Genomic DNA, 14,448 nt, shown 5'->3' on the forward strand with positions numbered 1-14,448 from the left:
TCCAGAAACAGGCAGTGTGAATAAGGAACTCAGAACCACAGAAAGGGTATTTAACTTTTTTATAATGCGTATTGCACGTTTGAGAACTCTGACCTACTGTAGTGGCATGGTCATGAAAAAAGTCCTTTTCTTTAGAAACAAATGCACAGGGACTGTGCAGTGCCGTAGATAGAAGCCTTACACTTTTGAGTGAGTGTAAAAAATTTGATGTGGTGTTCTGATGGTCTACTCCTGTCTGTGGGACATGTTTTCTCTGTGTGTGAGATGGAGAGCTGTGTCTAACTCTGGCTTATTTTTTTATTATTATTAAAGGCCACTAACTGTAGAAGGAAAAAACCAGTGGCTACCATTGGTAATCACTTGGACAATTTGGTATTGCTACATTTGAAGAGTTTTTCAATAGTACTTTCTGCTCTTAAGGATGTGTTTAAAAATTCCTGTTCCATGGGCCAATGATACACATATTTACTGTTAAAGGCAGGGTGTGAAGTTGCATTGAAAGCAGGAGTCCTAAGGAAATTAAAACATGGCATATTTCATATGTAATGTCTTCTTTTTAAGAATACCAAAGAGAAAGAAAATCTGCTTTCCCAAATGGAAGAGGATATGAAAGATACAGTGCAACAGCTTCACAAAAGCATGGAAGAAAAAGACCAACATATTAAAAGTCTTCAAGATCTCCTGACATCAGAGAGGTTTAGCTTGTCTGTGCTACAACATACCCTTTCTCTCCGGGACTTAGAAATAACAGAATTAAAAAATGAAATAGCTTTATCTAAAATAAAAGAACAGCAGCATATTGAAGACCTGAAAACCACTCATGAAAAGGATATTTGTCATCAGTTGGAGAACTTGAGGGCTGAACTGGAGAAGTGCCACAGAAGAGATATTGCAGAAGCCAAGCAGGTATATGAAGAAGAAATGCTTTTAAAATACAAGAATGAACTTGAGCAGTTCAAAAAGGAACTCTGTGCTCTGAATTCTGAAGAGCATGTTCAGAGCTTAAATGGCATGATAATTGACTTAAGTAATAGTCTTCGTGAGTCTGAAATTAATCAAGAAAACTTGAGAAGAAAGCTTGAAAACCAACAGGAAGACTTTCAGAGAGAAAAATCTGAAATGGAGATTAAATACAAGGATTTAATTGAGGGCCTTAAATCTCAACTTTCTGATGCAGAAGAGCAGGTCAAGGAAGCCCAGCAGTATAAACAAGAAAAACAGTTCCTGAATGAAGAGATTCAGAAACTGAATTCTTTGATCCAGGAATTAAATGAAAAGCGTCTTTATGAGGCTGAAAAGAGTGTGGATGTAAGGCAAAAGCATAATGAAGAGGCTGTCTCTGATGAAAAGCTAATGAAATTGAGGGAAAAACAGATTTTGCCAGAGGTGTTGCAGAGATCAGGGCTTGAGGAGCTGTGGAATACACCACCCGAGCTGAGAGGTGAAGATAGGCTAGTTCACAAAGAGCTAGAGTTGCAGTGGGACTTGGAAGCAGACTCTTCAAGGGATCAACTAGAAGAAACTAAGAATGCAAATATCACAGAGAATAATCAAAGTAGCGAAGGAGATGACCTGTCTGAAGAGCACTCACCAGAAGTAGGGCTTTTCAGTGGCGACGGAGGCATTTTGGCTAAATATCTCATCTCCACAGAGATACCAGAAGAATCACATGTGTCCAGCACTTCTGAAGGTTATACTATTGAAGAAGGTAGGTGTAGTAGGTATGGGTTAGATGATACTGTGCTGCTAGAACCCAGCAGAGATTTGTCTCAAGAGACTTTTGAAGAGACGGAGGTGGGAGCAGAGGCCTTTGTTTCGTTTCTGTCAGATAACTTCCTACAGCAGAACAGAATAAGTGACCTTGAAGACTTAAAGGGTGATGAGACTACTTGCTTAGAGAGATGTGTGAAGCTAACGGAGCGGCTCCGTGAGATGGAGTCAGCATTGAAGAAGTCTTATCAAGAGACCCAGGAAGCTGTTGGAAAATGGGAGAAGGTAATGGCTGAGCTCTCTCATGTCTCTGTGGAGCTGGATGAGGAGCGCGAAGCACGGGCCCGTTGTGAAAAAGAACTCCTTCAAAAAACAGAGAAGGAGAAAGAACTTCAAAACAAAATAATGTTTCTAGTAAAGCAGCATGATGATGATGGAGGCCAATCTGTAGAGCCTTTAACACAAGTGTTAACATCCTCTACCTGGCAAGAAATGGTGAAGGACCTCCAGGAGGAAAGAGAGATGTTGATGGTGCGGCTACGGACTCAGGAGCAATTAGTGAAAGATGTTCAGGAACAGAAGACAGCTTCTGATTCTGTAACAAGTGAAGTACAATCTCTTTTTGGACGCCAGTTAGCTGCCTTGCAAAGTCAAAGGGATCAAATGCAAAGTCAGCTTGATGCTCAGAAGGCTAAAAACCAGACAGTAGCAGAGCTGCTTGGTCAGAAAATTGTATCTGAAGAGACATTGCTAAAAGAGCAGGAGTTGCTCAAAGCTGAAATCGATAATAAGGAACAAAATTTAGCACTCTTACTGAAGGAAAAAAAAGCCTTAGCAGAAAGATTATCTGATGTGGAGAAAGATCTAGCAAAAGCAGAAACAGCACTAGCAGAGAATGCTGGCATCATCGACGATCTTGAGAAAAACATACGTGAACTTCATGCTGAAGTGAAAAACCTCCAAGAGATGCATGACTCTGAAAGACTGGGATATGAGGACAGATTAAACTTCAGCAGCTTAGAAATTGATAAACTTAATGCTGAAATAAAGGCCAAAACCACCAAATACAGTGAGGAAAAAAGCCAGCTGACTGAAGAAATTACCCATTTGAAGACGGTTCATTTGGAGCTTGAGGCTCGCTTGCAGGAGTCCTTACAGTCTGTGCAAGCTGCCCAGGAGACACAGTCCCAGATGGCGAAGCATTACCAGGAGGAAATTGATAAAATGGAGGCTCAACGTCTTGCCCAACTAACTAAAGTGAGTTTGGCATACAAGAAGGGGGTGGGAAATCCCACAAAGGGCAGGAGCCTTTGGGTTTCAGAATGTTTAAGGTAGTGATTACAAATGTTTGTATGCCTGTTTTCAGATAGAAGAATTAAAGGCTGAAATGAAAGATCAAGTGGAAAACCAGCAGAAGTTGGAAGAAGAAAGAAAGGAACAGATTGCTTTAATAAAAAAGGTAATTGCTGTGTAAGTTGGTTTAGCTTAGAGTGAACTTAAGCAGTACAAATGTTTGAGAGATGCAAAAAAAAATCAATTGTGGGTTTTTTTCCATGGCAACTTTGACTTGGGTCTGGGGAGGGGGCAGAATTCAGGCTCAATAATTTATTAGGTGTGGGAAATGGAGAGCAGCCCTGGAAAAGACAGTTCTGCTTGTTGGAGAGAAGCTGCAAAAGCCAGAGGAAAAGCAGGAAAGAGGATCATGTAGAGATGTGAATTTGTGCTGGTTTAGCAGGGAGGTGGCAGGGTGTGCGCTGTCATGGTAAGGAAGGTGCAGAGGGAAAGAGCCCCTGGGACAACCTTTTGTGTAGGAATGTTGTGGTTCTGGTATTCATGAAAAGTCCTGAAACTGGACTTGAGGCTGCTGGGTCAGCCACCCAGAGGGGATAAAAGTTTGCTCGGTTGTTATTGAAGTTGTTGTCCATCCACCCCAATTGGAGTCTGTGCCTTGCTGTACGACACAATTAGGGGGCCTAACTTGAAGCTTGGAATGCCAATGCTATCCTGGGCTCCATCAGGAGAGGGGTTGCCAGTAGGGACAGGGAGGGGGTTGTCCCTCTCTGCTCTGCCCTCCTGAGGCCCCATTTGGAGTCCTGTGTCCGGAGATGGGGCCTCCAGTACAAGGAAGATGTAGAACTGTTGGAGAGGGTTCAGAGGAACCACAAAGATGATCAGAGGGCTGGAGCACCTCCTGTATGGAGAGAGGCTGAGGGAGCTGGGCTTGTTCAGCCTGGAGAAGAGAAGGTTGTGGGGAGACCTCATTGCAGCCTTCCAGTCCCTGAAGGGAGCAGAGAAACAGGAGGGAAATCTGCTTTTCAAAAGGGCAGAGACTGGCAGGACAAGGGGGATGGATTAAAGCTGAAGGAAGGCAGGTTTAAATTGGATATTATGGGTAAGTTCTTCCCAGAGAGAGTGGTGAGGGGCTGGAACAGGCTGCCTAGAGAGGTGGTGGGTGCCCCATCCCTTGGAGGTGTTCAAGGCCAGGTTGGCTGGAGCCCTGGGCAGCCTTGTGTAGCTCCAGGCCTGGAGGTTGGTGGCCCTGCCTGTGGCAGGGGATTGGAGCTCTGTGATCCTTGGAGTCCCTTCCAACCCAGACCATTTTATGGTTCGAACTAACAGCATTTTGAAGAGAGCTCTGTATCTGAGTGTTCTCTGCAGGTACATGAACGAGAGCACAACCGTGAAATCTCTGAACTGATGGCTAAACACGATGGGGAAATGGAGACTCTCCGTGCTGAGCTAAATAAAGAGCAGCAGCGGCTGCTGGATGAACTTCAGCAGCACATGGCATCCACCCACAAAGCAGAGCTCGAGCAAGTTCAGCTCCAATCCCAGGTAAAATAAAGGCAGTCATTACTGGAGGGGGTTACCTGGCTGCTGTGGGAAGAAGGCTCCACAATTTTTAACATCAGTTCTGAAGCAAATGGGATACTTTAAATTAAACCCCCAAAACTGTCAAACTTGATCATTATCATATCTTTGTAAGTTTAACAAGTAAATTTAATTAAACAGTACCAGCGGTTTAGTAGCTTTAATATTCCACTAATGTGATTAGGAATGCTTTCATGCTACACTCACATATGTAAACCTGACCTTTATTCCTGTAGAGATTTAATGGGCTTTTGAACATTTCCAGTAAATGCAAATGGGAAATGGAAAGGACACATATAGTGGCAGGTCAAATTGTGAGATGTTCATGTATTGTTTACTGAAGAATTGAAATGTTTGGTCTGGTTTAGCTGCCATTTCTAGTTCTTGGTATGCTGTACTTCGTTTAATGAGGCATGGTGAGTTTTATTTCCACTTATCCAATACCACTGGAGAACATTGCTGTTTAGAAATGATAGCCACACACAGGGAACTCTTTTTTTTTTTTTTTTTTCTTTAAATAGGAAGCAAAAAGTTGGGGTGGGTGAGCTTGTGTTCTGCTCTGACACTGTGAGGAAGTGGACAGATACTAGGAGTTCTGTAGGTGGTGAAAATGAGAGGCAGGAAAGGAAAGCCTTTTACTTTGCCCTAAAAATGTTGTACAGATCTCATGGTAATAAAGATCACCTTGTCTTCGGGCTGCTGTCCCTGCCATGAAGAAACACTCTCCAAGTATGGAAAGCTTAGATGTGTTTATCAGTTGAAAGCAATTGAAACTGGTTGTGAAAAAAGGGAACACTTTTCATCAGAGGGGAGGAAAAACCCTTTTTATTCTCCATTGCAGACACTGCACGTCCTTGAACTGGAAGCTTTACGTCTAAGCTTGAATAATATGCACACCTCTCAGCTTGAGCTTACGCAGTCGAACTTGAGGAAGGAAAAGGAAACGGCCCTCGTGGAGCTACGGGAGATGCTCAATGATAAGCGCGCTCAGGAGGTAGCGATTCTGCAAAGCCGCCATCAGCTGGAGTGGGAGAAGAGTAAAGAACAGAGTCTGAAGGAAAAAGAAGACCTTAAGTCAAAGTATCAGCAAGAACTAGGTATTAAATTTGGGAAGAAGGACCTGAAATTTAAACAGTGTCAGTAATTTTCTTCCTCCACAGATTCTCCTCTTGGTGTAGAGCCAGCATTTTGAGTGATGGCTGGGGGTGTCTTCAGTAGGGACAGCACCTCAATTGGCATGTGCCAGAGTGTGTGTCCTATATGCAAGAAGAAAGCTGTCCAGACCTAAGTTTAGATTTTCTTTAACTTTGTGGGTGTTTTGTAGCACCATACTGAATTAGTTGCTTTCAGGAATCGTTAGAGCTCTCAGAATTTGAATGGCGCAGAGAGCAGAGTTCTTATCTGTTAATGTTTCTTAAGAGGTTTTTTCCCTAAATCAGCACTGATTACTGTTGTGTTTCTGATGAGGTATGGAAATGCTTCCTGGCCTACCCTCTCAGGGGTTTGTAGAGGACTTGGAAAGGGACTGAAAGGCTCAGTGAGAACCTGAAGCTGAGTGTCCTTTGAAATGTATTTGATCTAGGATTGTATTTTGACATCAGCAAGAGGAAGGCTGCACTTGATAGTACTGAAAGCCTGCTGATGGTGCTCTTTGCTGTTTGGGGTAGCTCCCTCTTCCCAGATCAAGGGACTGTTCCTGACCTGAGAGCAGGAGTTTCTGGAGAAGAGGGAGGCTGGCAGCTACTCACTGAAGAAGCTTAGGAACCATTCCTTTTGTTGATCTTCCTGAGAGGAAGGGAAATGTTTTAAGGATGTGTGTCTCTGACCCAAGAGTAGGAAACCATTTGTTACCAGCAGTAATACAGCAAACTGAGACTTGGGTGCAGGAGAAGGTCTGGATGCAGTTCTTGAGATCAGTGCTCTTTACATGCCTTTTGGCAAGGTAACTTAATATGAACGTAACCAATTATGAGGCTGGTGAAGGGGCTGGAGGGTGAATCCTCTGACGAGCGGCTGAGGGAGCTGGGGGTGTTCAGCCTGGAGAAGAGGAGGCTGAGGGGAGACCTTCTCACCGCCTACACTGACCTGCCAGGAGGGTGCAGAGAGGTGGGCGATGGTCTCTTCAGCCAGGGGACAGGAGATGGGACAAGGGGCAATGGGCTCAAGCTGTGCCAGGGCAGGGTCAGCTCAGATGTGAGGGGAAAGCTCTTCCCTGGAAGAGTTGTCAGGGCCTGGCACAGGCTGCCCAGGGAGGGGCTGAGTCACCTTCCTTGGGTGTGTTTAAAAAAAAAGGTAGACTTAAGGTATTACTTAAGGATCTGGTTTGGCTTAGGATGGGAATGGTTGGACTTGAGGAGCTTAAAGGTCTCTTCCAACCTTGTGATTCTGTGCTTTCTACTGAGTATTTAATCATAATGTTTCATGCAAATTTATTAAGAAGTATAATCTTATTTTACAGTTGATCAGAGAAAGAAGATAGAATTGGAAATGGAGGAGACACATATCCAGGCATTAGAGGTACAAATTCTGTTCTTCATGCAAGAAGTAGTAAAACTTCTTTCAGTAAGCTAGAACTAGTAGAAGTCCTGTGCCTATGTGGTTATTGTAGAGACAAATACATGGAGGAGGGGATGGGGGGAAAAGTACTAATACACTAAATATGTTTGCTTTAATCATGCACATCTTGCTCTCTTAGACTCTCAAAAGAGACTGGGAATTGGAGTCTGAGATGCGTTTAAGAAGCACGTGTGAAGACCTGTCAGAAAAACATCAGACTGAAATGATGGAACTGCAGCGAACTCTGGAAATGGAATTAGAAAAGGTCAAAGCAGAACTGGGGCTGCTTTCTCTTGAGAACGAACAGTCAAAATGTAAGTATCAGGGGCTAGAGAGTGGTTGTCTTTATTGAACAATAGAAGACCTAACTGTGTTTTTAGAACCTGCATAAGAAGAAAATACAAGATAAATCCTGTGTGTTCTTACTTAAAAACTGGGTTGATGGCGTGAGGCTGTCTAGAAAACAGGATGTAAATGAAAACCATTTAAAATCTGGTTAGTTGAGTTTTGTTTTGGCTTCCACAGAGTATGAGAGAAACTCTTTGTTTTCCTTCAGCTGTTTTAAAGGTTTGCTTCTGGCTGAAAACTGGCTTTGGCAGTGTCATGGTTCAGCCCCAAGCATTGGCTTCCTCAGTCCCTAAGGAGAGACAGACAGAGCCTCTGTGGGTTGCAATAAGGACAGTTACTGACAAAAGCACCATGAAAGTAAAACAATAACAGCAAATTTCACTCACACCCAGTGATAACACAGAGTACCTGATTAACCCATGATTACAGAAGACCAACCCAGTGCCCTGGCTGCACTCAGGCTGCCCTGGAGGCACCCAGAAGTGCCCTTCCCCAACCAACCCCTTTATGGGCCAGTGATGTCAGGGGGTATGGAAACACCCTGGGATAACTCAGGTCCCCTGGGCTGGCTGCTTGGGGAGGTTGACTCTGGCCTGGCCAGAACCAGGACAGGCAGTTACTGAAGTAATGAAAATTCCAATTAATACCAATAGAAGCTGCTTCTAACAAAAATGGAGTTACTGCTTAAGGGAGCAGTAGCTTTTTTAAAATGCTGTCCTGGGTTCTTCTTGACCTGCCAAGGGCTGGATGCTTTCATAGTGTTTGGCCTTTGCCTGCTGTGAGGGTGCTTCTCACCCTGCACTGACTTTGCTGGGCTTTCCTGACCCTGTATCACTCAAGTCTGTTCCTTGAGGATAACTACATCTCTTGCAGCTCACCATGGCTGAAGTGTGGTCATTGGATCCCAGATTACTTCTGGAAAAGCCAGAGAACTGTCTGTCAGGCCAAGCTCAGAGGGTGGTGATCAGTGGAGCAGAGTCTGACTGGAGGCCTGTGACTAGTGGTGTTCCCCAGGGCTCGGTGTTGGGTCCAGTCCTGTTTAATATCTTCACTGATGACCTTGATGAGGGAATAGCATCCACCCTCAGCAAGTGCTGATGATACAGAGCTGGGAGGGGTGGCTGAAACGCAGGACACTGCGCTGACATCCAGCAAGACCTGGACAGGCTGGAGAGCTGGGCAGGGAAAAACCAGATGAGGTTTAATAAAAGCAAGTTTAGTGTCTTGCACTGGGGAGCAATAACTGCTGGAATCAGTACAGGCTGGGGGTGACCTGCTGGAGAGGAGCTCTGTGGGGAAGGACCTGGGGGTCCTGGTGGGTGACAGGGTGGCCATGAGCCAGCAGTGTCCCCTGGGGGCAGAGAGAGACAGTGGGATCCTGGGGGGCATCAAGAGGAGTGTGGCCAGCAGGTCACAGGAGGTGATCCTCCCCATTTGCTCTGCCCTGGTCAGGCCCCACCTGGAGTATTGTGTCCAGTTCTGGGCTCCCTCGGATAAAAAAGCCAGGGATCTCCTGGAGAGAGTCCAGAGGAGGCTATGGAGATGGTTAAAGGCCTGGAGCATCTCCCCTGTGAGGAAATGCTGAGTGAGCTGGGACTGTTCAGCCTTGAGAGAAGAAGCCTGAGAGGGGATCTGATCAATGTTTATCAATATCTGAAGGGTGGGACACAGGGGACATGGGCAGCCTCTTCTCAGTGTCTGTGGGGACAGGACAAGGGGTGGTGGCCTCAAGTTGGAGCACAGGGAGTTCCACACCAGTCTGGGGAAGAACTTCTCCCTGGTGAGGGTGAGGGAGCCCTGGGACAGGTTGCCCAGGGGGGTGTGGAGTCTCCTTCTCTGGAGATATTCCAGCCCCATCTGGACACCGACCTGTGCAATATGAGCCAGGGAGCTGCTTTGGCAGGGGGTTGGACCCGATGGGCTCTGGAGGTCCCTTCCAACCCCTGTGATTCTGTGATTTGTTGAGCAAATGACGTAGCAGTGAGTTTACAGGGTTCAGGGAGTGCTTGGTTCCTCCAGTTACCTCTTGGCTACCAGTGTGGGATGCAGATAATGAGGAATCACAGTGTGGAAATGTTTCACATCCAAGTGTGTCTTTCTGTAAGCTGGCATCCTGGTCTAGTGACATGCATTTCTAGCTGCAAAGCAGTTGTATGGATTAGTCAGTAACTGGGACAGTGGTATATCAGAGCTAATTTTTAATTTCAGTAAAATGTGTGGAGTTGGAGAAGCAACATCAGGTAGCCATTACAAAATTACAAGAACAGATGCAGACTGAACATAACCAGCTCCTAGAAGATATGAAGATGAAAAGCCAAGAAAAAGAGCAGAACCTTCAGAAAGAGGTAAGACCATATATTACCTAACAAAAACTAGAACACGTGCGTATCATGTATGGGACTTGTTTGTGTTTAGGAATTTCATTGAAAAACTAAAATGCTTCTTCTGAAGCAGGAAAATACTATGGCTTTTTCTACAGTGATTAAAAATCTTTTTTAATGCAATTGCCTTTGTGCCACTTGGTGCTGTTTTTTCCTCTGTATTTACATGCTTAATTTTACTGTTCCCATGCTTCATTTTTATCTAGCAAATACTTTTATTTTTACCAGTGATGATAAATATGGCATTAGCAACCTATTCCTCTCTTTTGCAGTAGGTGATGGTTGAGTGCTTCTCTGGTAGCCTGGGTCAGGAGCTGAGTGTGCCCTTACACTAAGTGTGCCCTCGCCTGCCCAGGGAGGGGGCTGAGTCATCTTCCCTGGGTGTGCTTAAAAAAAGGGTAGATGAGGTGCTCAGGGATCTGGTTTAGCTTAGGATGGGAATGGTTGGATTTGATGATCTTAAAGGTATTTTCCAACCTTGTGATTCTGTTTCCACCTATTTCTGACAGAACTGTCTGTCATATAAAATATGCAATTATAACACAGTTGTTGGGGAAGTGGTGTTGGTTTTGTACTGTTCCTTTTTCACCTTGTCTTCCATAGCTGGAGAAACTTGAGGTCACACATGAAGAACTCAAGACTCGGTCACAAGAAGAAATCAGGCAGCTTTGGTCTCAGCTTGACAGTACCCGGGCGAATCGTCAGGAGCTGAGTGGTATGTTCAAAACGTGATGTGTGTCATGTCTGCCTCTTCTTCAGACAGAAGTGATGTGCAATGCTTTTGGTGGTGTACCTGAAACATACAGGTAGGCCACAGAAGTGACAATGGGTTAGACCTTACTCAGTCTGTGTTCAGTGATGCCCAGGGACAGGACAAGAGGTGATGGGCACAACCTGTTCTGTAGGAAGTTCCACCTAACCCTGAGGTTGAACTTCTTTGCTGGGAGGGTGGCAGAGCCCTGGGCCAGGCTGCCCAGAGAGGTTGGGGAGGCTCCATCTCTGGGGACATTGAGACCCTTTGATCCTGGGCACTGTCCTGTGTAGCCTGCTTGAGGGGACCCTGCTCTAGCAGGGGTGGGACTGGGGGATCTCCAGAGGTCCTTCCAACCCCCATAATCCCATGAGTCTGTGATCTCTTTCTTAAGCAAGGAACGAATCAATGTCAGATTGCCAGTGGGTTCTCCAGTGCCAAGAAGCATGGTGTGGCCATGGGGAAAAGCTCCCTCTGTGTGCTTTCCTTTGCCTTCTCACTCCCATTCCTGCACTCTAAAAAAACTTTTAGGGAAAAATCAAAGATTTGTTTCACTGCAATGTCAAATTAAGCATAACAGTTAAAAAATAGAATGCTGGTCAGTGCCCTAACGTGTTCCTGTTTGTATGCAGTGTGGAAGGGGGTAGGAACTCAATGGAGAAAACTCTTAACTGGAGGTAGTTTACGACTACCAGTTAGTTTACAACTTTGAGTGCTTTATTGTGGCTATGATATTTTCTTTTGTTTGGAAATAAGAGATTAATCTGCTTAAGGAAAAGGCAGGAAAACTTCAAACCTGTGTGATTAGGTTTTATCTTCAGGTAGAAATGGCTTTTCCCTCTCAGTTTTGAGACAAGTTAACACGCTTTTTTGTTTGCATTACAAACGGAAGATTCACCCTCTTCTAAAAGACTTCTAATTCTTCAATGTAGACGTGCTCTGTGTTAAAGATATCTGCATTTTAAAACCAAAATAAGAACATTCAGGTGATACTTCTGGAATTGGAAGAAACCATAATGTTGTCTTTCCTATAAGGCTATTTCAATGACAATGCTTCTGTTTTAAAAATAGACAATTACCTTAAACCCTAAAAACAAAAAAAAAAAGGAAAGCACTGTGCACAGCTACTAAATATGAAAAGTTTTGGATTTTGGGGGGGGTTTGGTTGTTGTTTTTAATTACTCATGTATGTCTGCATTTAAACTTGTGAAGAAGTTTTAATGCTTGAGAGAAAATAATGGCTGGCAGAACGTCATATGCTTTATTTCTCTTAAGATACTGGATTCAAAACTCAAGTGAATTAAAGCTTTGCAGGGTAGTGATCGGAGAGGCCACGTTTTCATGTGACACAAAGCAGAACATGACTCAGATGTGTGTGCAAACAGGTCTAGAGTAGATGAAAACAAAGTTTGGAAAAATAAAAAAACTGGCATCTGTGACATTAACCTTGACTATCTGTGTGTTTGCCTCCTGTTGAGGCTGTGATGTTAGGTGGAGTTCTCTTCTGTTGGGGTAGTGAAGCCTATATCATTGATCTTTCCTTCTCTGGTGATTGCAGTTTTTCTAAATAATATAACAGTAAATAAGCTTTGAGATATGATAGGGTTCTGTGAGGGTGGTGTGTGTTGGTTCTTTTGGTCATAAGTTGTATAAATAATTCTTCTGTGTAGTCAGACTTCATCATGACTCTTTCAGAGCTCTCTTGTGGTTTTGTAGAACTCTAGCAGATGCCAATGTATTGTATTTGGTGGATTTCTTTTATTTCCTTTCTGCACTCCTAATGTTTACTAACTTTTCAAATGTCTCTCCATATTTCTAATCATTTGCATTCCCATTCCTTGGACCCTTTCTTTTCTTCATCTTGCTTGAGGTGGTGAGACCAGAAAGCAAGCCCCTGGTCCAGGTGAGGATATCACTTTTTCCATGTGTGAGATCTGAGAGGTGTTTGGTTTTACTGTGCTGTCCTTCACTGTAGTGATGGTTTGACAATGTATTTGCATCAGTCTGGGGACTTGTGGTGGGTTCAGAAAGCAGCAGCTGGACAATGGCATTGCTGCACTAAGAGTGAACATGCCAGTTCAAAACTGTTACAACGTCTGCCAGGTTAATTTTGCACTGTCAGACTTCACTGGGTAGGCAAGACCTGTGCCAAATGCAGCATCCCTTGCTTGTCCTGTCAGTCCCTGCTTGTCACTCAGTTCCTCCAGTCCTTGTGCTTGGCCACTGCTCCAGGTGGCAGCAGGCTTGAGCCATGTCCTTACTTCTCTTATTCCTTCCATTTGCATGTTTGTTGTGAGACCTTTTCATGCCAGGTGTGTGTTATCTGCTTTGCCACACAAAAGCATACTGTGACAGCCAGCTGTGGTGCTTCCTAGGTGCCATCCTCAGGTCCATAAATGTTCCTGAAGTCACTCTCCTTGCCTAACATAAGCAGATGCTTTTCTCCAGGTTCTTTCTTCCCAAAATGCAATTCCATCTTCAGCTGATTCTCTGGGGACTCAGCTAACTTGAGCCTTCAGAAACCTTTTTCATTTTCTCCTCCTGATTTTTGTCCTTTTCTTTCCCCCCCCTACCTTCTCACTTCCCAATCCACTACTGCTTTTTTAATACAGAATGTGGGGAAGAAAGCTCCCAAGGAGTTTGTGAATAGGCTGCACTGTTGGCTACTGCCCTCCCTGCCTGAGAGGAGGGGAGCTTGCTGGATGCCTCAAGCCCTGTTTTCTACTGCATTCTGCATTTATTGCTGTTGCTGGATGGTTCTTTTTAATTCAGTGCTTTTAGCACCTTCTTGAGTTAATGATGGGTAGCCAAACCACCACTAAAATAATCCAGAATTGAATTTCTTTTATTTTCTGTTTTCTTTCTTGTGATTTTGTTTTTCTATATAGTTTGGGCTCAAGTTGGTTGTTTTTTCTTTGTTGAGAAGTTTCCATGGAGCAAGCTGAATGTTCTTGACTAAATTATAGCTTCTGGTTTCTACAAGCAGCAGGCATGAAGGTCAAACAATACTGCAGGTCACCAGCCCAGACCTGAAACCCAGGGAAACGAGGAGGGCTGACAGCCTGCTGGTAGTTTGGATTCTTGGCATGAGGATGGCTTCTCTGAATGCCGTGTAAATGCAGACCATGCTTTTACTGTCTGGAAGGATTGTTTGGTCTTTCAGAAGTTTATTTTCTTCTGTAGCTTGAGATACGTTTTACTGATATCCCTACAACTACATTATGGCTGATTACCAAGTGACAGGAGATGGTACAAAGGGAAATGGGCTCGAGCTCTGCCAGGGCAGGGTCAGCTCAGCTGTGAGGGAAGAGCTCTTCCCTGAAGGAGTTGTCAGGGCCTGGCACAGGCTGCCCAGGGAGGGGCTGAGTCCTCGCCCCTGGGTGTGTTTAACAGTCAGGGAGATGAGGTGCTCAGGGATATGGGTCAGCACAGGACAGGGATGGTTGGACTCAATGGGCTTAGAGGGCTTTTCCAACCATGTAACTCCGTGATCATTCACAGAAAGACCTGGTCTAACAATATGTGCTTCTGAGTCCTTGTGTTGGCGTTGCCTCCATTCCAGAGCTCAAAGAGCAGCTCCTGGCTCGAGCATCACGGGTGGAAGACATAGAACGTTTAAAACAAGAATTTGAACAGCAGCGTCAGCAGAGAAAATGTGAGCATGAAACTGAGCTAGAACAACTCAGGCTCTATTTTGAAAAGAAGTTACGAGTTGCTGAGGAAAACTACAGAGAAGAATTGACTTTGCTACATCAGAGATTGCAGGAACTGAAGGAAGAGTCACTGTCAGAGTTGGAAATGAGTCAAGACCAAGCAGGAGACATCAGGTGA

The 14,448-nt window shown here is 44.5% G+C and overlaps 1 protein-coding gene across 1 annotated transcript in view; it reads left to right on the forward strand.

Annotated features, from left to right (window-relative positions):
* PCNT (pericentrin) overlaps positions 1–14,448 on the forward strand; it is a gene marked incomplete at its 5' end in the record, with an annotated part of 103,236 nt that overhangs the window by 14,239 nt on the left and 74,549 nt on the right. The window contains 10 exons of the mRNA XM_084264961.1: positions 562–2,991; positions 3,077–3,169; positions 4,369–4,545; positions 5,423–5,678; positions 7,040–7,098; positions 7,277–7,451; positions 9,694–9,830; positions 10,470–10,581; positions 12,488–12,520; positions 14,180–14,444. Of these exons, the coding sequence (XP_084121087.1) occupies positions 562–2,991; positions 3,077–3,169; positions 4,369–4,545; positions 5,423–5,678; positions 7,040–7,098; positions 7,277–7,451; positions 9,694–9,830; positions 10,470–10,581; positions 12,488–12,520; positions 14,180–14,444 (3,737 nt within the window). The remainder of the gene's footprint in view (positions 1–561; positions 2,992–3,076; positions 3,170–4,368; positions 4,546–5,422; positions 5,679–7,039; positions 7,099–7,276; positions 7,452–9,693; positions 9,831–10,469; positions 10,582–12,487; positions 12,521–14,179; positions 14,445–14,448) is intronic.

This window comes from Gallinula chloropus (genome assembly GCF_964237585.1).
Source record: "Gallinula chloropus genome assembly, chromosome: 5".
Classification (NCBI taxonomy): domain Eukaryota; kingdom Metazoa; phylum Chordata; class Aves; order Gruiformes; family Rallidae; genus Gallinula; species Gallinula chloropus.